The sequence below is a fragment of the Gymnoscopelus braueri genome (genome assembly GCF_963280865.1).
Source record: "Gymnoscopelus braueri genome assembly, chromosome: 8".
Lineage (NCBI taxonomy): Eukaryota > Metazoa > Chordata > Actinopteri > Myctophiformes > Myctophidae > Gymnoscopelus > Gymnoscopelus braueri.
The window spans coordinates 43,732,838-43,757,923 of record NC_137609.1 but is presented as its reverse complement, the minus strand read 5'-3'; the positions used below and the strand labels follow the sequence as shown (position 1 = coordinate 43,757,923).

The 25,086-nt window shown below is 43.4% G+C and overlaps 1 protein-coding gene across 5 annotated transcripts in view; it reads left to right on the top strand.

The window, feature by feature from the left end:
- The window catches only part of gabrg2 (gamma-aminobutyric acid type A receptor subunit gamma2), a gene marked incomplete at both ends in the record, with an annotated part of 66,682 nt that overhangs the window by 24,558 nt on the left and 17,038 nt on the right, over positions 1-25,086 (top strand). For 3 of the 5 annotated variants that reach the window (XM_080435239.1, XM_080435237.1, XM_080435236.1), the window contains one exon: positions 23,632-23,784. In XM_080435239.1, the coding sequence (XP_080291365.1) occupies positions 23,632-23,784 (153 nt within the window). The remainder of the gene's footprint in view (positions 1-23,631; positions 23,785-25,086) is intronic. The other 2 variants (XM_080435240.1, XM_080435238.1) reach the window with 1 other exon arrangement.

Genomic DNA, 25,086 nt, shown 5'->3' with positions numbered 1-25,086 from the left:
CTGCCCCAAATTTTTCACATGGGCCTGAGCACCACCAGGAGGCCGATTTGTGCTAAACCCATTTTTTGATAGTACTCCTACAGATTTTATCCAAATGTCATGCAAATCGGTACACAGTATCTCTATAGTCATGTGATCAACACGGATCTATCCGATGTTCCAGATTCCATCCTCATTGGCTACGGTTGGCTTCCAAAGTTTAAAGGATTCGTCCGTTTTGAACAAAATGCCTCAAATCATGAACGCAGCTTGCCATTTTCGTGCAATTTCACACACACATTCCCACTAGGCCGAGGAAGAAATGCCACCCTTTTCACATTGGCCTGTTATAGCTCCACCAGCAGGTCTAATTTAGCATAACGCATTTTTCGAACAAAATGCCTCAAATCATGCATGCAGTGTCCGATTGCCATGAAAGCCCTAAGAAGAAATGGCACCCTTTTCACATTGGCCTATTATAGCGCCACCAGGAGGTCACAATAACGTACCTGACCTGGCGGAGACCTGTGCTCCGAGGAGAACTTTTTCTAGTTGCCTCTGAGATGTAATGGAGTAGAAATAAAAGTATTGAAAACCGGAAATACTTCGGTGAAGTAAAAAATACCTCAAAATTGTACTTAAGTACAGTACTTGAGTACATGCACTTAGTTACTTTCCAACACTGTGTGTGTGTGTGTTCATGTGTGTACTATACGTGCGTCGTGCCCCCTCTGCGAACACGAGTCCATGTGTTGGGTTTTGTTTTGTATCGAGAGCTATTCCTGGAGTGACCTTCGAGATGCTGTGGCATGCGGCCGTGTTGTCTGTGTGCGTCGGCCTGTGTGATTCGCTTTGAGTTGAAAAAGCCCCGGGAAGCATCGCAGGGCCTTTCTCCCCCATTATGGGAGCTCCACACAGCGGGCACATGACCCCAGATGTCTGGGGGCACTGAGAGGACGAAAGCGAAGTGGTCGAGCGAGGGAACGAGTGAGCCAAACACATATTATGCACAGATATACACTATACTGTAACATGCACATGCAGTACAGTATGCGGTCACTTATACGCAGTGGGGGAAAGTAACTAAGTACATTTACTGAAGTACTGTACTTGAGTACAATTTTGAGGTGCTTTTACTTTCCTGGAGTATTTCCAATTGTCTATGCTTTTGCTTATACTCCACTACATCTCAGAGGCAAATATTGTACTTTTACTCCACTACAATTATTTGAATACTTTAGTGACTAGTTACTTTGAAGATATAAATTATTATATTACAAAACATGTTAACCACTTTAGCCCTATTTTATACCTAGGCTATTTGAAAATAGATGATCTACAAGCTCACAACGCGTCGCACCGCGACGCGTTGTGAGCCTGTAGATCATCTATTTTCAAACATTTTAGCACTTTTACTTTTGGTACTTTAAGTATTTTTGTACTTTTACTCACGTACATTTTGAATTCCGGACTTTTACTTGTAACGGAGTACTTCTACATTGCAGTATCGGTACTTTTACTTAAGTAAAACATCTGAGTAGGCTACTTGTTCCACCACTGACCGTATGCAGTCACTTATATGCCATTTGGTATGGATTCCCCTTATACTTTTAGTAGCACAGAAGAGTGCACTATTGTTCTCCTCTCTAGCCCTTAAGTGCTGCACAGAGAGCTATCAAATGCACACGCGTGCGCTCGCAAATTCCCACATGCACTCTTTCCCAGAAACCAGAGAAATACAGAATCCGAATCAGTTTAACTTGTCACATCACAGTTTACAGGTGGAAAGCCAGTGGGCTCCATCGTTTTGAAGTATTCCGTGAGAAGAGAGCTAGGACAGAGGTAGAGTGAGAGTAAAGGGAAAGAGATATAAAACAGGTTAAATTGAACGAATAAAAACATAGTGTACAGATACTATCGTAGGTTAAAGCAGGTATATACATGATATTTAGAACATTAGCATCATATGCAGGTGTGTGCGTGTTCTTTTAGAAACATTAGCATCATATGCAGGTGTGTGCGTGTTCTTTTAATAACATTAGCATCATATGCAGGTGTGTGCGTTTTCTTTTAATAACATTAGCATCATATGCAGGTGTGTGCGTGTTCTTTTAGAAACATTAGCATCATATGCAGGTGTGTGCGTGTTCTTTTAATAACATTAGCATCATATGCAGGTGTGTGCGTTTTCTTTTAATAACATTAGCATCATATGCAGGTGTGTGCGTGTTCTTTTAGTAACATTAGCATCATATGCAGGTGTGCGCGTGTTCTTTTAGTAACATTAGCATCATATGCAGGTGTGCGCGTGTTCTTTTAGTAACATTAGCATCATATGCAGGTGTGTGCGTGTTCTTTTAGTAACATTAGCATCATATGCAGGTGTGTGCGTGTTCTTTTAGTAACATTAGCATCATATGCAGGTGTGTGCGTGTTCTTTTAGTAACATTAGCATCATATGCAGGTGTGTGCGTGTTCTTTTAATAACATTAGCATCATATGCAGGTGTGTGCGTGTTCTTTTAATAACATTAGCATCATATGCAGGTGTGTGCCTACACACAACACAACACACACACAGAGGGTAGGGCAGTGGCTCATAGGTAGAGCAGCTGTCTAGGGCAGGGGTCTTCAATAGGGGGTCCTCAGAGTTACAGGGGGGCCGTCAAATCTTTGTTTGATAGGAACTTTTTTTTTTTCTTGAACCCTACCATCCCTATTCTGAGGGGAACAGAAGCCAGAAATATATTCAGCAAAGAGGTTTGGGGTAGAAGGAAAAAGGAGCATACCAAGTACAGAGACAAATCAAGTATTGAGGGTTTAAGATGTTAAAAATGTCAAAAAATAAAAGTCAAACAAAAGCCATTAATTTACACAACACTGATGCAATTGAAGCTATCTATGAAATCTATGAAAACGTGTAATCTGCAACATAATTCTATCCAATATGTAGTGGGGGTCCCTGCTTCTTCTGTCTCTCAGCTAAGGGGTCCTTGGACTGAAAAACGTTGAAGATCCCTGGTCTAGGAACTTAACCAGAAGGTTCCTGGGTTGATCCCCATTCTGAAAATGAATTGCGATGTGTTGTGAGCTTGTAGATAAGCTTTTTTTGCTGAAGAGATGTTGTGTAAGGGAAAAAAGGAGGGGATAAAGTAGAACGAATCAACGAAACAAAAGTGGTTAATGGATGCTTGGTAGTGCAGTCACAACTAGAGACACAATTCCTATGGGAGGATTCCTCAAACCATGGAGACAATTTTGCCTCATGCCTGTCTTGTCTCCCCATAAGTAGATTTCCTTACTTATGGGGGAGACAAGACAGGCATGAGGCAATATTGTCTCCACGGTTTGAGGAATCCCCCAGCGGAGGCGCTGTAATGGGCCCGGCAAACGCAGAAGAAATCAAAAAGCAAATTAAGGCGACATGTTATTGAATTGTTTGAGAAAATGACGCAGAGGAGACAAGGACGCGCAGAGCCTTGTCACCGGCCAGTCACTTTAATGAAGAAAAGTTTGCGTGAGACGGAGTGCAATAAAGCCAAAATGTCAATAGGTTCCTTTATTGTGGCTGTAATGTATCCCTGATCTAATTAAATAAGCGCAGAATGCAAGCATAAAGGGGAATTGTGTGCTGTCTTTTTAAAATCGATAACTGCTTGTTAAGTAGCACAACATATGTCATTTTAGAACTATTTGGAAATATACGGTGAGGCAGTTAAATAAATAATTCCGAAAATAAGCTTCTCCAGTTTTTACTCTGCTCACAAATGACTTAAGCTAATGATTTAGCTGTGTTACACTGTGTTATGCTATATGCATTGTTTCATTTAGATGTTTCTGTGTGCCAGCATGAAGTTAACTGTACAGGAGCTGTCCATGCTGGCACACAGTAACACCTGGATGAAACACACCCACCATTAATGTTATTTGTATAGCACTTTTCATTACAAAACATGCAGCTCAAAGTGGTAAAAAGAAAAGAGGAAACCGATTAATAGGAAGCAAAGAAGACAAAAAAAATAGTGTTTTGCATTAAAAGACGGAAACAACTTAAAAATAACAACTTAAAAATAAAACTAAGCTAAAACACCTCAAGCATAACGAGATGGTTAAATAGAAAATGAAATGCCTTAAAACGGTGAGAAATTGTGCAATAGAAAGGCTAGGTTGTTTACAGATTCCAACAGAGCCTGTCTCTCTAATCTCTTTAGGCAAGGTGTTCCATAATTTGGGAGGATAATTGAAGAAAGCTGCGTCCCAATTTTATTTTGGGTTAGGGTTATGCATATCTAACAAGACAGGGAGTCTGTGACGTACTACTGTATCTATAAGGCCCAATAGAGCATTGGTCCTTGAAGGAGTTCCAGGGGGTCCCCAGCTAAATGATGGATAGTTAGGAACCAAATGAACCCTTATGGGTCTGTAACTCTGAGAGTGTACAAATGGAACCAAATGGACCCGTTAGGGTCCATTTGGTTCCATTTGTACACTCTCAGAGTTAAGTTAACATTGATTTTACAATTTAAATTTGATAGAAATGTCATTAAATGGGGGTCCGTAGCCTAATGCATGTCAAACTGGGGGTCCTTGAAATTAAAATGGTTGAGAATCACTGATAGAGCCGTAAACATCTTCTCTTATGGGGGTCTCTGGCATATCTTTTCAGATGGGGGTCCGCGGGCTTATAAGTGTCGTGACAAGAAAATGTTTGAGAACCACTGCAATAGAGTACCGAAGTCCTGGTGTCACTCCCACTACCGCTGGGTCACAGCGTTATTTTTTGTATTGGATTTCCCATAGGGGAATCTTAGATGACGTCATATAAGAACTGTGTTCCAAAAATAAACAAACCACCCCGGCGATTTTGTCAGGCATGTGACTGTGTCGTTTATGATATTGCGTTACATTTGATAACGTCTGTGTTTGGAGAAAAAAAAGAAATAATCTTACTCTTTGGATAAATTAGTACTTTTTTTTTACCGTCAGTTGATTCTTCATATCCGTATGAGGAAAATCACTGGGGTGATTTATCTGGAAAACAGTTCTTATATGATGCAATCTAAGATTCCCCTATGGGAAATCCAATACAAAAAAATAACGCCATGACCCAGAGGGATAGCGCCCTCTAGCGGCAGTGATGTCAGACTTCGGTGCTCTATTAACTTCAGCTGTGTTTATACAGTATACCCTTCAAAATGACTGCTGTGAAAAGGGACTATTTTTGAAGGAGCTTCTCTATATCATAACGCCTTCTAATTCCTTTGGTAAGAAGAAAAGAAAAAGCAGTGTGACCAAACATTTAGTGATTATTCACAACAGGCTATGGTTTTGCTGACTCATGTTGGTTTAGCACGTTTGCTTATTCACAAAACATATGCAAAAGGAAAAATCTTAATGCACAAACAGACCAACAACCAAAACTCAAACACAGTCAAATCTGGAGTGTTAATTCAGCTCTGGACTGCAGATTTCATTGTGCACGCTACCACAACAACAATGTAACTTAATTGCAGTAATAATATGTTGTCGCGGCGCGCCTTCCATCTCGACTCCCATCTTTGGTGGAGAACAGAAGGTTAGCACCTGCGGTGTGAAACAACAAATTAGCCGCGGTGCCACTCTCGCCGCCATAATAGCAGCTCTCTCTGATCGCTCCTTCCTTCTCTCAGCGTGAAAGTTGTGCCGAATCCTGCTTTGGTGAAGTGAAATACCAATTTAGCCCACAAACGCGCACGCACGCACGTACACGCATGTGCACGCACGCACGCACGCACGCACGCACGCACGCACGCACGCACGCACGCACGCACGCACGCACGCACGCACACACGCACACGCACACGCACACACACACACACACACACACACACAGTAAGCCGCAAAGCCCCATTTGTGCTGCCCTCTCACTCTTTCTTTCCTGTCTTTTTTCATTTTGTGCTGTATATTTCCGTGCCCTAGTCCCCCCCCTTTCTCCCCCATTCCCCCCTTTACTCTCTCTCGTCCAAAAAGCCAGTAATTAACATTTGGAAATGAGAGTCTCTGATAGGCCGAAAATAAATAAAGATTGCTTTGGGGGGAAAAAGCCTCTTGTTTTTCTCCCTATTGACCATCACCTGCATATTAAAGAGCTCCGGCCGTGCACAGCACAGTGGAATAAAGACAGGGAAACTGTGAAGAGAGAGAGAGAGAGAGAGAGAGAGAGAGAGAGAGAGAGAGAGAGAGAGAGAGAGAGAGAGAGAGAGAGAGAGAGAGAGAGAGAGAGGAGCTATGGGACCAACACATTATCCTTCCCTCTTTTCTATTCTCTTCAATTGTGTCTATTCTGTTAGATTGCGTGTAGCCTCGATCTCCAGGCTTTTATTTTTTTGTTTTGCTAAAAAAATAAGAGCCTGGACCCCCAACCAACCAGAGTGCAGTGGGCGTCGCTCCAAATGTTGTGCTCTCAATGCTGCACATTGGGGAGGAGGAGGTGCGCGGGGCGGGCGGGGGCTGACGGACAGATTGATGAACCAATGGGATCCGACGGAATTTTTCTCTGTTGATTTTGAACCTGCCCCTCTAGACCAGATATCAGACACGCTAGGGCAGTCTAGATTGCATGTGTCTTTCGTGCAATTTTCGATGAAAAACCCCTTTTTTATTTTTGAAAGAAAAGAAACACACAGTCAAGCAGGAGAACAACAGAATAAAGAGCAACTGAATGGCCGGGAAGAGTTAATTGTGCCTTTTCTCTGATACATATAAAAAGAAAGAAAAAACTGCAAAGGCCCACTCTCCTTTCACCCTCCTGAAGATCAGTTAACATTGGCGACCTGATCTTTATGTCCCCAGTCAGTGGCGACGTGCCTTCGCCGCAGCGCAGGTGTGGCCGTTAACACAGTGAGCCCCGGAGTGGTTAAAAGTAGGACACACACCGGAATGCACAGGGCACAAAAAATGAAAACTCCTCACCTTCACGAGAGCGAGGTGACAGACATGAATAAAATATCAGAGAGAGGAGGAGCAGAGAGAAAGAGAATGAGGGAGAGAGGTAGGTTGAAAGACGAGAACATTTTGCGAGTGGTTGTTATTAGCACCTCCTGGTGTGGGCCTGGAACATGTTATGGGAGGAGATGGACATGAGAGAGGACACAATATCAGTACTTTGTGTGCACAAATGGAGGGACAGCGAGTGCATTTTCCGGCAGCGGCTGCTGCCGCGGCAGCTCCGCGGAGCTGCCGGCGGCGCCAGCTTTGGGAGTGTGCTGCGTTTGTGTAACGCAGTCCCCACCAATATTATTTACGATTCTGTGCCTATCGGTACATAACTCGGACGGCGCTTAGTCGAATAGCAGACCATCGGCCGGTCGTCGCGGGCACTCGCGCCTGGAGGCGCTCGGGCGCGACTCCTTGGCCTCAAGGTCTGCTGATTCGGCGTGCCTCTGTCATGGTCCAAAACTATACTTTATCGGCGGAAAAAATAAGTTGACTGCCGCTCCTCCACCGGCAGTTCCGCGACTGCCGCTCCTCCACCGGCAGTTCCGCGGCAGTTCCGCTGCTCCGCCGGCAGCTGCCGCTCCACCGCCGGCAGTCACTGCCGGGAGCTGCCGCTCCACCGCCGGCAGTCACTGCCGGGAGCTGCCGCTCCTCCACCGGCAGTTCCGCGGAAGTTCCGCGGCTGTTGCCGCTGCCGGAGAATGCACTCGCTTCTTCTGAATGTTCCTATACAGAGGCAAATTCTATACCCTAATTATATATATTTTTTAAACCACCTTCCACCTGGCGTTCCTATTTTGGGCATGTGTGAGCTTTACTTACACTTTTTAATTGGCACTAGTACATCAAAAATATATATTTTCACAGTGATAAGAACGACTCCCCTCCACTGCTAGTATATTTATCTCGTTCCTGGGTGGCTGTTTTCTTTTTATTTATGATCCTGTCTTTTATTTGTCTTTGGTTGCTCTATCAGTCAATCTGTGTGCTTGTCGTAATCGTCATAATCGTCACATTCAGAGCAGGTCATCCTCATCATGCCCTGCTTGTCCTTAATTACCTTACTTAATTTGCAGTGATGTGTGATAATGGTACGGCTCGAACGTAAATGAATCAATATTATCAATGGGATGGAATTATCCGAAAAAGCATATTGCTGCCAGAGGGAGGGTCATGCCTTTTACATTTTTTCAATTGATCCGTTATCCGAAATCCTTTCTTTTCCTTCTAATAATTCACCAAATATCTGTCACTCTGGCCCGGGCTTGACTCGGAAAGCGTCCGACCGAACGGTCTCAAACTTTGCATGTGTGTCTCTGACCCCGTGGTGTGCAGTGCCGAATAGCAATTTGGACACAGTGTCCGAGAACAGAAAAAACATGAATATCTGTATCTGTCAGCCCGGGGGGGGCAGAGTTCGCCCATCTTCGTATAATTGGTACTTGCTAATGCTCATGATAAATTGGTCTGTGTCTCAGCGGAGGGGTGTGGACACTTCAGAAAACCGCCTACCAGTGACATCATCTTTAGGCAGGTTTTTTTTATTTTATTTAAAAAGTTAGATTTTTGTTAACGCGAGAACAATGGCTTCCATTATACTGTGGCATTATAACTTTCCAGGAATAGGGCATAGCAGTGGCGGCCATTTTTTGGTTCCATCGTTCCAGACTCCATTCATTTTTCCCATAGAGATTTCCAAAAACATTTATATCAATTAATTTAAGCCTAGAATCAAGCCATCCAGGATCCTGGTGAATCATGACCATAAACAAATTTTATTCTGTGAAAAAAGAAAATGGAATATTTAATTGTATGATATACTATATTTAACACATCGGGTGCCAAACACGGTCTGGACCGTGTTTTCACAGAGTAGCGCATTGGTGCCGAACACGGTCCAGACCGTGAAATATGTCTTTTTGTTTTTTTCGTTTTTCTCCACACGGGCGGGGCTAGAGCAGCTCTGGGAGTACCCATTGTGATCTTGAGAAGGATAGGCCAGATAGATCACCGGAAACAAAAACATGGCTCCCATCCACTTCCTGTCTATTTCCTTCTTTAAAACACCTATATCTCCGAATCTGTTTCCGGTGGGGAAAACCGGTCATGCGCGATGCGCGATCCCCCCCCATTGTAACTCGCGAGTGAAATGTTATCGTTCCAGGCTGTAGCCAGGGTCATCGCGCAACATGAATGGATGTTTTTTTTTACATGGATTTGCTCCTCGTGGAGTCTAGAGCTTTAAACAGCAAAGCGCAGTCAATGGGGAGAATGCTGGCACCCAACGTAAGTTGTTATGAAAAAATGCTGGCACCCAATGTGTTAATAAATACCCTTTGTTTTGCGGTTTTCAAATATTGTTTTTCACAGGATCAAACATTTTATGTGTCTTTTTTTTTTTGCCCGGTATGCCAAATGGCCAGTCCGCCCCTGGGTACAGTATGGGTAGGTAGTAGGAGAGAGGAGCTCAACATGTATGTTGACCATGTATTCCCAACTTGCATCGTTTAAAATAAAAAACCCTGCATATTCATACAGTATGTGGCTTGTTATTAATATGCAGCACATGATCTTGTATGTAAATCAATGTCCACTTAAGTTGTGCCCCAACCTTAAGTGCACATTAACATGTCCAAGTCAGCTTTCCTAAAACATAATATGCCAATGTATGGCCATTCTTAATCCTAACACACTGATGCCCTAATCGTTATGCCCTCAGCCATGTATGCATGCACACATGTACTACAGTACTCACATGTGCACGCACGCACGCACGCACGCACGCACGCACGCACGCACGCACGCACGCACGCACGCACACACGCACGCACGCACGCACGCACGCACACACACACACACACACACACACACACACACACACAGGGGCAGGAAAATTTATGTCATGTGAGCTAGACGTGAGAATAAAGAAAAAGGCCGTCAGACAAGCATACTCTGACTATATTGTATTTTTTCCTACTTCCGGACACCTTTCCAAGACTTCCAAGTAGCATGAGTTTGAAATTTTCTTTTGCACAGCAAGCCTTTTATTTTTGAGTGCCGGAAAGCATGCAGAAGTAACTAAGGCTAACACAGCACTCTGGGGGACCGGATGAGTTCATAAAGTTAGTTTCCCAGCCCTTTGAGGGATTTGTAGAGTGACTGAGTGACTCGTCAAAATTACATGGAGCGAGAACCATCGCTCCAGCCTTGAAGATTCACATACACACACACGCATGGCGCGCACACACACACACACAGTCACAGATGCACACAGGCACACACACACACACACACACACACACACACACACACACACACACACACACACACACACACACACACACACACACACACACACACACACACACACACACACACACACACACACACACACACACTTGAAACCCACCTAATTGTGTTGTCTCTCCTGTCTAGACAGTCAGACTGCAGCCAGTTCAAAGATAATGCTACTCTTTGGGACCGTATTAGCCAAGCCCAGGCCCCCACACAGCTCAATAAATTGGTATCAAACTCCACTCCTTGGGACTCCTTTCACTTGGCTAATTGGCCTTGCATGCTGTTGTATCAGCCACCCAGGTTCCCAGAGAGCTAAGCGTCCTCAAATAAGGACACTCATGAGATGCAGGTTTGTCTTTGATTCTAGCTGGATAATGTGTGATTTCGGAACACAATTGTTCTCCATTTGACTATTCTACACCTCATTCTAATTCTAGAAAAGAATCCTCTGGTGCAAATGATGCATTGCAGGCAGGGCCGGATACAGAAATGTTTTATTGGGGGGGCAATGGGAAATACTGATGGGGTGTGGATAATTTTTTTTTTATTTTTTTCTGCCTACTTTGCTTCATTTGGGCTTGTTTTCCTAGGCTTCTTTCTCTCGCAATATCTGGCAACACTGTCCATGGCAAATCAGGGCGGAGAATTATTTGAATTGTGCAATGATGCATGATGGAATATGATTACTTTGATTATGGTAAGCTCACATTTCATATCACACACCATAAATGTAACTTTCACAAGCCCCCCCCCCAAAAAAATAAATAAATATATATATATTTTTTTTTGGTGGGGCAGTCAGGGCATTTGGGGGGGGGCTTGTGAAAGTTACATTTATGGTGTGTGATATGAAATCACACACCTATGCCTATGCCTAGATCCGGCCCTGATTGCAGGCCTTTTCCTTATTTATTTTTTTGTACTGTTTTACTGTACCTCTTCATGGTATTAGAATACAGACATGTCTACAATAATCCTTTACATAATGTGATGGGTTCTATGCATTTGATGGATCCTGAGACAACCCTTGGACGCAGTGAAGCATATATTATCTGCAAAATATTATGTAAATATGCAGAGATAAGTGTGTGTGTATTATCTTTGCATGTAATGTGGAGATAATACGTATAGAGGCCAGAAGTGAAGGGTTATGGTATGTAGGCTAACATCAGCATAATGGGTGGTAAACGCTGGGTTTCTCGGCACCAAAGCCCTGACATTGAATACTTAAGAGGATTAGCTGGCCTTCAAACAAATATGTTACTCGAGATAAATCTCTCCCTGAATCTTTACGAGATGAAATATTGTTCCTATTCATCCCAGGATAGCCAGGATCATGTATTTACCAACATGCGGACATGTTGCTGTTATTTTCACTTTTAAAACGCTCCTCCTGAGGGATTCGGAGGTCTTACATTGCCCTCGTCCACAGCTTTTTTCCAGGTTGGAGAAACAACCAAGCTAATCAGTGCGTTTGTGGGCTCTGTGGACTACAGAGTGGCTAGATACGTCAGTCATTCGTGATTGGTTAGAGAGAATCAAATATCCCTCAAATAGACAGACACAAGAAAATGTCCGTCTAGTTATATCACAGTATTCAAAATAAACAACCAGGAGCACGTCTCCTCAAGGTGACTGTGTGCCAATTCATTGGAATAGCTTGAATCCTTCACAGGAACAAAACAACCTGGAATTACACCGTTTTTTATGGCCTCACACAATATACGATGTTCGTCTAAGCGTTGACATTGAAATTACCGTCATATAGCAGAGGTGCCATCTGTCACAAACATGAAACTGTGCCCTTGAGTCCAATAATGCATCCAGAAGAAGTCATAGAAGTCACATACCATTGTCTTCCCCTGTGGAGCACATTGATTATGGGCTCCATTATGTATGTATATGTACTACCTACATTATGTATTGGAATGACCTGTTATGTTGCATTTTTAGCGGCGCAAGACTGCACTGAATGTTCGTGAAAAACATTCTCAACTGTCCTAGGGGATAATTGTTTCCGTCTTAATGGGTTTTGTACCAATTTCGACCCTTCAGGCTGTCTGTCCATCTGTCTTTCTGTATGGCTGCCTGCGGTATTTATCGTAATGCGTTAATTCTTTCTCCAACCTTATCCATAGCTGTTTCCCGAGCTGAGCAGACCCCCACCATTCTGTTTCAGACTCTCCCTCAAAAGCCTCCTAAAGGCTGTTCCAAAAATAATAGCGTGACGCGACGGCGTTCCATTTGCTGCAAAATCACCACTGCTGTACTGCCGCCATTCACTTTTCACCAATTAACAGTGGTGGAGGAAGTAAAAGTACCAATACACAGTATACAAATACTCTGTTACAAGCAAAAAGGCCTGTGCTCAAAATGTTACTTGAGTAAAAGTACAAAAGTATTGGCATGAAAATATGCTTAAAGTACCAAAAGTAAAAGTACTAAAATGTTTGAAAATAGCAGATCTACAAGCTCACAATGTGTTGCGGTGCGACATGTTGTGAGCTTGTAGATCGGCTATTTTCATATAGCCTAGGTATAAAATAGGGCTAAAGTGGTTAATGTATGTTTTATAGTATAATAATGTTATATCTACAAAGTAACTAAAGTGTTCAAATAATTGTAGTGGAGTAAAAGTACAATATCTGCCTCTGAGATGTAGTGGAGTAGAAGTGAAAGTATTGGAAACTGGAAATGCTCGAGTAAAGTACAAATACCTCAAAATTGCACTTAAAAGTAGAGCACTTGAGTACATGTACTTAGTTACTTTCCACCACTGCCAATTAGATCTTATCTTTTTGAGCTATGTGTTTGTTTTTATTGCAGACTATGTTTATTTATTTATAACAGCAGCACATCTGGGATTAGAGAGGGTTTACCCCGGGACGGGTTGCCTCTCCAATCGTCCAGTGAATATAACTTTGTAACCATCTGTCCCAAATACAGTTCATTTGAGACGGATAGAACGGAAAAGATGAAAGCAGGAGAGAGAGAGAGAAAGGGGGGAAAGTATTAAACAGGGGGAGGAAAGGAGGGTATAGGGAGCTAAATGTGTTGGTTACATAATGGGTGTGAATCGCATCTCTCCGCGACATGCAAATAAGGAATAATGAGGCCATTTTTAGACCGGCTAACCAGGGACATGTAACATTGTGAGGGAAAGAGGAAAGAGTGCTGGTTTACTACTGGATGTAAGACCGCTTTGTTTATTGGAGAAAGAAAGATGGGAACGCATTTCTGGATCCATTTTGTCCATCCTCTATTGCCAGGAATAGACTTGTGTCCAGATGGAGATGTGATTACATGCAAATAAACTGGATAAAGGTGCATTAGTCCAGGGAGAACAAAAATAAATAGGGATTTATATTTTTGTTATGTATGTATTCATTTACAAAATGACACTTGTAAACAGGGAGAGCTATTTCTGCAGACTGATCATGGCAGAACATGTAAACAAATTATACCACAAAAGGATAGTGGGTTATCTGCCTAAAGCGTAACTCTTTTAGCACAGTATTTTCTTTTGCAGAAATACTGCATTTTCAACTCCCTTCAGCGACAATCATTTTTGCTTTATTTAACATTTTATATAATGAAATCGTCATATAATCTTAGGGGAAATAATTTTGACTCATTCTATAGCTGCCTTGTATCCGGGACAGTTCGGCCCGCCAGTCAGCAGTTGTTCCATTAGTTTAATGCTTGTAGAGACACCGATAAACATCGGTGAAGGTACAAAGTCAACAACAAAGTCAACGTTTTACAAGGAGCGGAATCCAATTGTGTCGTGGTTTAATCACAGGCTGCTTGCCTTATACAGCACTCTCTTGTGATGACACTTCTGCATTCTTTAGCCTAGCTGTGACATCGGCTCCATCCGCTCACTGTCTGGGTGACATTAGACTCACACGTCAGTCTCTAAACGCTGCTCTCAACTAGAGACTGAGGACGATCTCCCAGCCTTTGTTGCAAAAAAACATTTACATTTTCAGAGTTAAAAAAACACAACCCCACCTGCATTGCAGAACCAATACAAAGCCTTAACCCGTTCATTCCGAGAACGCATCTGTGTCATCTTAAGATTTCTTTGGCTATTAAAAAATAGCAGATATACTGTACAAGCTCATAGCGCGACACCGAGTGCCATGCTACCAGTTTGTAGATCTGCAAAAAAAAAAAAAATTGGAAAATGTGTGCAAATCTTTGAATACATATATTTTTTAAAGTGAACATTTGTAACTCAAATCTTTGCTTCTGGGGATTCTACAAATGTCTTCTAAATCCTAACATTTAAAAAAAAAACTTATGTTGCTATAATTAGTGGTTCTCAAACCTTTTCATGTCAACGACCCCCAAAATGATATGTATTTGGCCGCGGACCCCCATCTCAATGGGAGATTGAAGCAAAGATTCGAGTTAAAAAATGTTTTAAATGCTTTAAAAAAATATATATATATACAAAGATTTGCAAAAATGTTCGCGATTATGTAGTATAAAATAATGGATCAAGTGGTTACACAGATGCGTTCCCGGTCTTAATGGGTTGAGGGCGGTCCTTCACATTGGGGCAGTGATATGATTGGTTTCCAAAGCTGTATAGGCGTGGTTTTGTTAGCGGCCGTTCTCGTCAATGTTCTCTATATAGCCACTAACTTGGATCTTGATGGTAGGTCATCATGATCATGTGGCAACGCAAGATTAAGGTGACATCAGCCCCTCCACTCACTGTCTGGCTGAGAGTTGCAGCAGTAGCCTATAGTGGAAGTTTAAATAAAAAGAAAAGGGTAAATAGTTCATTAGCTCGTTCAAATTGCCCCGGGACATGTCAGTGGAAAAGGGTGAGTTCATATTCTGCCACTCTTGTAAGCTGTCCCTGAAGAGTTGCCACAGCGTGCAACCCTGGTCATTACCAGAGTTGCCCGCTGACTACATACACACACACACTCCATTATACACTACTAGACCATACCCGGTGAAGGGCGCAGGCGAAAGTAGTTGCAAACTTGGGGTTATTGCACGTCCTGTCGCGCGGTTTCTCCCCCCCCCCCACGGGCACCCCCCCCCCGTCCGTCGCGGAACCCCCGCACGCACACACACACACACAGGCGCGACACTCGCGCGCACACACACACACACACACACACACACACACACACACACACACACACACACACACGCACACACACACACACACACACACACACACAGTTTAGCGCACACGCTGGCTCTGTGTGTGCGTGTCCTGTCGCGCGGTTTCTCCCCCCCCCCCCCGTCGCGGAACCCCCGCACGCACACACACACAGGCGCGACACTCGCGCACACACACACACACACACACACAGTTTAGCACGAGTCGTCTCGTGCGCGCACACGCACACACAGAGCCAGCGTGTGCGCGCACACACACACACGGGCAACAGTGTGTCGCGGCTGGATTGGATGCGACGCATGCGCAGTTTGATCGGGCACAGACGACCCAAGACAGACACGACGCAAGACAGACAGAGGTTACTCAAATTATAGGAAGATAGCATAATGCATGTGCACACGCCATACATAGTCTATAGCCTACGCAATAGCGTGCGCACACACACTCACTTGTCACATGCAGCAGTGCCCACTGTCACGTCTCATATGACCCCCGACAGGAGAGGAACTCGGCAGCGGGATGCAGTGTGTCAGCAGCTCATGACACGAGTGTTTGCTCGTCCGCCTAGCATCGGAGCGCCATCGCTATAACATGCAGTGGTGGAAAGTATCTAAGTGCATTTACTTAAGTGCTATACTTAAGTGCAATTTTGAGGTATTTGTACTTTACTTGAGTATTTCCAATTTCCAATACTTTTACTTCTACTCCACTGCATGTCAGAGGAAAATGTTGTACTTTTTACTCCACTACAATTATTTGAAAACTTTAGCTACTAGTTGCTTTTCAGATATACATTATTACATTATAAAACATACATAAACCACTTTAGCTCAATTTTATACCTAGGCTATTTGAAAATAGCCGATCTACAAGCTCACAACGCGTCGCATCGCGACGCGTTGTGAGCTTACTTTTTCCACCTCAGGTCTCTCTCTCTCTCTCTCTCTTTCTCTCTCTCTCTCTCTCTCTCTCTCTCTCTCTCTCTCTCTCTCTCTCTCTCTCTCTCTCTCTCTCTCTCTCTCTCTCTCTCTCTCTCTCTCTCTCTCTCTCTCTCTCTCTCTGTGTGTCCACATTCACGGCAATTTACAGCTTGGCTGCTTGCACAATGGTATCCTCATGTGACACCAATCCTTCATCTCTCCCCAGTAGTTCACCACACAACCCATACTGTGACAAAGAAAGTCTACTCCACCACTGTCAATCCAGGTTAGGTTATATACACTGTTCTTGTTTCAGTGTTCAACAGATAAAATGGAGAGGGTGGCACAATCGGTAGCGCTGTCACCTCACAGCTACGTCCTGGGTCTTGGGGACGCTATGGGCGCTGGGGGGCGTGTTCTCTCCTCCACGTCATCAGTGCCCATACCCTAGGTGGGGTTGGCGAAAGGGCCTTTCTGTGTGGAGTTTGCATGTTCTCCCCGTGTCCCCTAGGGTATAGGTACCCTCACAAAAAAACATGCAGTAATCCTGGCTGCCAGGTCAGCCAGGGCGCCTGATGGAGGGAAAAGGAACTGGTTGGAATAACGTGTTCCTTCCACGGGCTACGTCCTATAGGGGAAACTCCCCCCTGTCAGGTGATAAAAAGCGTCCTGCTCACTCCTCATGCATTGAACTCAATTCGGGGCCTTCCCCAGGCTGGCAGAGGGAGAGTAGCGCCCAGGGTTACAGCTTAGGTAGGCAATCGCTGGGTGAAAAAAATGGGTTACAAAAATCGTGGGATAAAAATATAAAGTAAAACAAAAAAACGCACCTCTTCCAGTGCACTCGCTAAGCAATTCACCTGGGCGTGCTCTCCCTGTGGAGCTTTAACAACCGATAGACACCGGTTGCTGATGAATGATCACCCACCCGCACCCCTTTATTATTGTGTTCCAGAACACTTCAGACGGAGGAGAGGAGGAGATTACATCTGCTAGCTGTACGTATAGTAAATCGCCCTCTATGGGAAAATGTGCGATGCTAATAAAACTACTCCAAACAATATCTTAATATAAGCCGCGCCGGCTGTAGGTTTTGTGAAGCCATCGCTTTGCACGGCTGATTTCTCACACCGCAGACATCAGCATTTTTCATCCCCGCGTGGTAAACAGGGACGCATAGATCAGGCTGAATGCAATGAAATTACCGCAATAGCGTAATAGGATTAGAATATTTTCAACTTGTGCAAAGGGATATGAGGAGGAATGAAGAATGAAGGGCAAACCCACTCCAATTCAGTTTGCCCAACTCTTTCATAAAGCAAATTTTTAATAACACACATTTTAATTGTTTTTATGTCTAAGTCAGGGATGTAGTTCATACTCGGTCAATATATTTTAATTAACCACCACACTCTGTTGGTTCTCTGGACCAACTTAAACCTGAGACGAAAGTCTAGAGTTTGATCATCTTTCAGTGTTTGCAACTTGAGGCCCCGCCATCAAACCTCAGACCTACAAACATTGAAATTATAATGCAGTCTCTCTCTTTCTCTGTCTCTGTCTCTGTCTCTGTCTCTGTCTCCGTAGAATATCCCATTTCACAAGTTTTCAAATGTATAAAATCTATAAAAACCCTTTGATAATAGCAGATCTCCAAGCTCACAGTGCATCGCGTCGCATTGTGAGCTTGTAGATCTGCTATTTTCAAACATTTGAGTACGATTACATTTTGATACCAATACGTTTGTACTTTTACTCAAGTAAATTTGGAATTCCTGACTTTTACTTGTAACAGAGTACTTCTACATTGCAGTATTGATACTTTTACTTAAGTAAAACATTTGAGTCCTTTTTCACCACTGGACGTACGTGCATACCAGCATCCACGCACAACACATAGCGCATAACAGACGTAAAAACACAACACGCAGGTGTCATCATTGACAAGAACTTTTAAAAACACGAATTTCACACTGTGACGAGAACCAATTTCAGTACGCTGCCCCAATATTTTCCCTCGCTGACTGCACCCCGGTATCAAAAATGCATATTAAAATCGATATGGTGCAATCAGTCCTCTGCACACAGGCCATAACGGTGTAATTTGATATGCATTCGCGGCCTGCTGATTGCATTTAGACTGCTTTTTGTGCGTGAGTAAATGCAGCCCCCCCTCTTCCAATGAGGCAATAGCCGGAACTGCGGCCCAGCAAGCTTTAAACAGACAATAGTAGAGTGGAAACCATTTTGTTTTTGGAGTGGAGTGGGGGAATCAGGAAGTCATTAACAAAACTGGTACATTAGAGCAGAGGAGCCGTAATGGCGGACTTACTGATACAGATACACTTTGGTCTGCCAAGAAGGCGCCGGTCGATAAATCCCCTCGGAACACACACACACACACACACATGCACAAAACTCTACCTGGCAAGGTCTGCCGGCCGTAATGAAACTGGCAAACAAACTATACCGGACGTTTGGCCGGAGTGCCTCGCCGTACAGCGAGCCAGTAAGCCAAGCCCCTGTGGTCGAAATCCCATCATTATTAAGACTGCAAGCATAAAGAGAAGGAGGCGAACCCAGCTTGCAAACTGCTGAGAGAAGCGGAAATAAGTGTATTAGCTGGCAGTTTCTCAGCTGTCAGTGGGTGTGTTTGGCTAGGGAACTTCCAGGCTCCCGTTAATGTAATGTTAATAAAAAAAACAAAAAAATCATGAGGGGTGGGTGGGCAGTATATGAGCAGGCTTCATTGCTATACCGCTATCTAACGGGCACACCTGCCTGCCTCAGCAGAAAAAGCATACAAAGGGATATGAACAGTTTATGCCGGTGTCCCTGATGCACTTAGTCCATCTAATGATAGTATCTGCACTGTGGTGAACCAGGGTGCATGCTGGGATATGGATCTGGAACCTGGTCCACGTCCACACACTCCGATATGACTGAGATCTGGGCCTGACTGCGAAGGCCATAGCTTTAGAGTATGATTCCATTCAGTAAACCCTCCCATCAGGATAGAAGTGTTTCATTATATGGGATAAAGGGTGATAACTTTCTATCAATTTGCAGTGACCCCCTCTAAGGTGACAAGTGGACTCAAACCATGCCAGGAAAATACCCTCCACAAGTCCACAGCATGACAGCTATACCGGATTCCCTCACTTTTCAACCCTGTAGTGCTCTGCTTGGTGTACCTGCACTTACCCGGTGGTGGAACAAGTACTCACAGCTTTTACTTAAGTAAAAGTATCAATACTGCGGTGTAGAAATACGCCGTTGCAAGTAAAAGTCCAGTAATCTAAATTGACTTGAGTAAAAGCACAAAAGTATTGGTATCAAAATATACTTAAAGTACCAAAAGTAAAAGTATTCATTGTGCAGAATGTCCAATTTCACAAGTTCAAAATGAATACAAATCTTTTGAAAATAGCGGATCTACAAGCTCACAATGCGTCGCATCGCGACGCATCGTGAGCATGTAGATCGGCTATTTTCAAATGGCCGAAATATATATAGGGCTGAAGTGGTCAATGTATGTTTTGTGATAATAATCTAAATCTACAAAGTAGCTAGTAACTAAAGCTGTCAAATAATTGTAGTGGAGTAAAAGTATAATATTTGCCTCTGAGATGTAGTGGAGTAGAAGTAAAAGTACTGAAAATTGGAAATACTCCAGTAAAGTAAAAAAAATCACACCCTGTGTGAAGTGGGCGGTGTCTTGCTAGCTAATCACAATACTGAATGGAGTCAACCAATCATGTACAAAAGATAAATACATTTATTGAAACACTCTTTATGATGGACGAAACCATAACTTGAAAAAAACAAATTTATGTTTTTTTTAAAGTTATGGTTTCTTATATAGGGCTATGCACATGTGTCATGTGACACTGGCCAATCACAGTCCTGAATAGATTGTGATTGGCCAATCACGGTGCAGGATAATTGTACAAATTTCCAAACCTCACTTATAGGGGCGGTTTCACAGCATAGGATATTTGTACATTTTTCCAAACCTCACTTATAGGGGCGGTTTCACCGCCCAAAAATCCTCAAAAGTGTACTTAAGCACAGTATACTTGAGTAAATGTACTTAGTTGCTTTACACCACTGCACTTACCCACCTCTCAAGATTATAGTCAAGGGTTGACTCATCTGATCATATCACCTTTTCCCACATCTCTCTGTACACCAGTACCTATGGGTTTCGCAAACACAGCTGAACGATCAAATGTACTATAGCATCCTTGTAGTCGACGAAAGACCGTTCTCGCTGACACAGTCTGATCACATTCAGCGTTGACATTGTCAGTCACCTGTTTTTCCTTGCATATCGAATGTGTGCTTGCGACCACAATTTCTGACCCCGTTTACTGTAACGCAGATGTCACTTTATTCACTGTTTCCTGTTGAAACACTAGCCGGTCGAGCAGTATGTGTGACTGCAGCTCCTGCCATCCATGCCATAATGAATCCTCTAGACTGCAGTCACATCCGATTTTTTTTCTCAAATCCTTTATCATTCGACAAATAGCAAAAATAGCCTATCTACAAGCTAGTAGATCGGCTATTTCCGTAACTTTTGAAATGCCCAAACAGGGACGCCAGGTTGAAAGTGATTAAACAAACACACAGATGTTTGGTGTTTTTCAGCAAACCACACAGCATGTGTTTGGCCCTCCTTCACCAAGTTGCCAAATTACTCAGCACTGTTCGTTATTAACGGACAACAGCTGTTATTTCCCCAGCTACTAAGGAATCCCTGCAACGCACGCACGCACACGCACACGCACACGCACACGCACACGCACACGCACACGCACACGCACACACACACACACACACGCACACACACACACACACACACACAGGACAGAGATAGTGTGGACACTGCAGGCTACAGAGCCGTAGCAGAAGGGCAGGAGAAGGGCTGCGACACCGTTGACAGTCGCATGTTAATCAATTAGCAGACAACACAGTGTGCTGCAGGCCACTGGTGAGCTGGCACTAAACCCACACAGACAGACAGACAGACAGACAGACAGACAGACAGACAGACAGACAGACAGACAGACAGACAGACAGACAGACAGACAGACAGACACAAGTATAGCGAAACAGCAACAACTGGCAGTGGTCCCAACATCACAGTACTAGCTGCCAGATCACCGGTGTGTGTGTCTGTGTGTGTGTGTGTGTGTGTGTGTGTGTGTGTGTGTGTGTGTGTGTGTGTGTGTGTGTGTGCATCTGTGGACATGCACTCTATTTACTCTATCTGTGTGTGTGTGTGTGTGTGTGTGTGTGTGTGTGTGTGTGTGTGTGTGTGTGTGTGTGTGTGTGTGTGTGTGTGTGTGTGTGTGTGTGTGTGTGTGTGTGTGTGTGTGTGTGTGTGAAGAGCTAGGTGTGCATCTGATGTACTCTATTTGTGTGTGTGTGCGTGTGCCTGTGCGTGTGCGTGTGCGTGTGTGTGTGTGTGCGCGCGCGTGTGTGTGTCTGTCTACATGCGTGCATACTGTATGCGTGTGCGTGCGTGTGTGTGTGTGTGTGTGTCTGTGTGTGCGTGCATGCATGTGCGTCTGTCTACATGCGTGCGTATGTGTTTGTGTGTGTGTGTGTGTGTGTGTGTGTGTTTTACACAGAGGGAGGCCTGCTGATCCAGATTGTCAGGGTCAGGTCCATCCAGGCGCGGCTAACCTCCACCCCATAGCACCTAACATCTGCTGGGGTGGGTGGGTCAGCGCAGGGATAGCTCATCATGTCTGTTAATGGTCTGCTAACTACTGCCAGGACAGCAGCTTTTTCCCCGCGCCCCTGGGGTTCTCATTCTCATTACACACACTGACTCCAACACCATTTGAATTGCACAGAACAGAACAGAACAGAACAGAACACAGGATGAGAGCGACACAGTGAACAACTGAAATGGCTTTAATAATTTGTACTCCTAAGGGGGTTGCACAAATCCAGCGTTAAATTGTTGCTGAACACTTGGTTAGATATTTTGTGAGAGCTGGCAGCAACAAGAGAGATAGGCTGGTCGAGCGATGCAGTCTTGGACTGACACGTTTTTAATTTAACTTTACTTATCTTCACTTTTTTTACGCTTTTACATTTTTGTGCCTCTATTGCATGTCCCTTTGAAAAAATCATAGAATATTATTCTTCTCAACGATCCACCCGCCGATCGCTTTAAAAGACGTAGGGGGGGTCTCGTAGAATCGGAGAAAAACAAATGTGCCGCCGCGCTAAATCCATTCCATAGTTATGGGCAGTTGAATGATGGCTAGTTTCTGGCAAAAAGCAACAGAAACGCAGAGAAATTTTTTATTTTTATAAATCCTATAATACTAAACACAACCAGCTTCATTTTGTTGTGATCACGTGATCTTTGAAATAAATACAATATTTATACTGCCTACCCAACCCATGCAGTATGTTTACAAACATTCTGATTTGGTCTATTGTGCGACTTCGTTTCACAAACTGCACATTATGACCACTGGCTAAGATTGGACAGGCAGGCCATGTTATTATTCTATTCGATGTTGTTTTTTTCCCCTCTCCACAATTGCCGACAGCTTCCCATGACTTTCTGACCAGGACGAGAAAAACAAACAAAAAAAAACGTTACCCCAACTCTTTAAGACCTGAGAACGCATCTGTGTGTCATTTTTAGATTTCGTTGGGCTATTCAAAAATAGCAGATATACAAGCTCATAGCGCGGCACCGAGTGCCACGCTATGAGCTTGTAGATCTGCTATTTTTGAAAAATCGTGAAAAATGTTGTGCAAATCTTTGAATATATATATATTTAAAGCGAGCATTTCTAGCTAAAATGTTATTGCTTCTGGGGATTCTACAAATGTCTTCTAAATCAGTTTAAAACAGTTTTCTGAAACACTTATGTTGCTATAATATTAATGTCAGTGTCAAGGAGCCCCACAACGATATGTATTTGGCTGTGGACCCCCATCTAAATAAAAATAAAAATCCAGGGACCCCCAGAAGCAAAGATTTGAGTAAAAAACAATTGCTTTATAGATATATATTCAAAGATTTGCAAAAAAAAAACACGATTTAAAAAAAAATAGCAGATCTACAAGCTCATAGCGCGGCACTCGGTGCCGCGCTATGAGCTTGTATATCTGCTATTTTTGAATAGCCAAAAGTATAAAATATGGATAAAGTGGTTACACAGATGCGTCCCCCGGTCTTAAAGGGTTAAAACTCATGTTCCCCTCTGTTCTGCGATATTTAACATCCCGTCCCCATTCTCTCTCTCCGCTTCCCCCTTTCTTTCTCTCCATGCAGGAGACTATGTGGTGCTGACGGTGTTCTTCGACCTGAGCAGGAGGATGGGTTACTTCACCATCCAGACCTACATCCCTTGCACCCTCATCGTGGTTCTCTCCTGGGTCTCGTTCTGGATCAACAAAGACGCCGTGCCCGCCAGGACCTCTTTAGGTACGTTCGTAGAGTCTCATCGAGGTGGTGATGATGGTGGCAGGTGGGGTCATACTCCCGTTTCCCGTTAAAGCTGCACTCTGCAACTTTCATGTACTAGCGGGGATTCGAACCCCGGTCCCCCTCGCAAGTTATTTTTTTTCTTTCACTGAGCCATTAGAGCAAATCACCTGCTTGCTCAGGGGAGATACAGAATTTTGTCAGTACCACTTGTTGACCAGTAGTGGTCCCACCAGACAGTGGTGGAAAAGGTACTCACATGTCTTACTTAAGTAGAAATACTCTGTTACAAGTAAAAGTCCGGATTTCAAAATGTACTTGAGCAAAAGTACAAAAGTATTGGTATCAAAATGTACTTAAAGTACCAAAAGTAAAAGTACTAACATGTTTGAAAATAGCAGATCTACAAGCTCACAACGCGTCGCATCGCGACGCGTTGTGAGCTTGTAGATCGGCTATTTTCAAATAGCTTATGTATAACATAGGGCTGAAGTGGTTAATGTATGTTTTATAATAATATTATATATCTTAATTTATATCTGAAAAGTAAAAGATTTCAAATAATTGTAGTGGAGTAAAAGTACAAGATTTGCTTCTGAGATGTAGTGGAGTAGAAGTAGAAGTATTGAAAATAGGAAATACTCCAGTAAAGTAAAAGTACCTAAAAATTGTATTAAGTACAGTACTTGAGTAAATGTTACTTTACACCACTGCCACCAGACCACATGATCAAAATGTGTCAGGGAGACCAAATACAACCATTCCAGTTGTGTTCGTTATATTGTATTAGCATACTCTACCGCAAGGGTTCCCAAACTTTTCAGGCTGTGAACCCCGAAAATAATCATGTTTGAACTGGGGACCCCCCCCACACCGACAAGCACTTGGAATTGTAGGAGTTGAGGCACTACATCTAGTTTGACTCTGTTCCACAGATAAATATTGTGAAAATAGCCTAACTACAACTTAAGCTCACAACGCCTCGCAGAGAGCTTGTAGATTTTTCAACAACGTTTGCCCCTTTCTAATGTAATATTTGACCAATTTAAATCACCGCATTAAATTGTACTTATTACACTTATACTGTAAGTTGGTTTGTTTACTGTTGAGTGAGAAAACAATGTTGCACATTAAGCTAATCATCTGTGGACCCCCCAAAATAATTTGGGGGCGGACCCCCAGTTTGGGAACCACTACCATACAGATTGGTCAAAATAGCATTTTATTTACACAACAAATTTAAAGTACATACTGTAGTGTAGCTTTAATTTAACTCAGAAGAGTTATTTGTACACTGTCAGA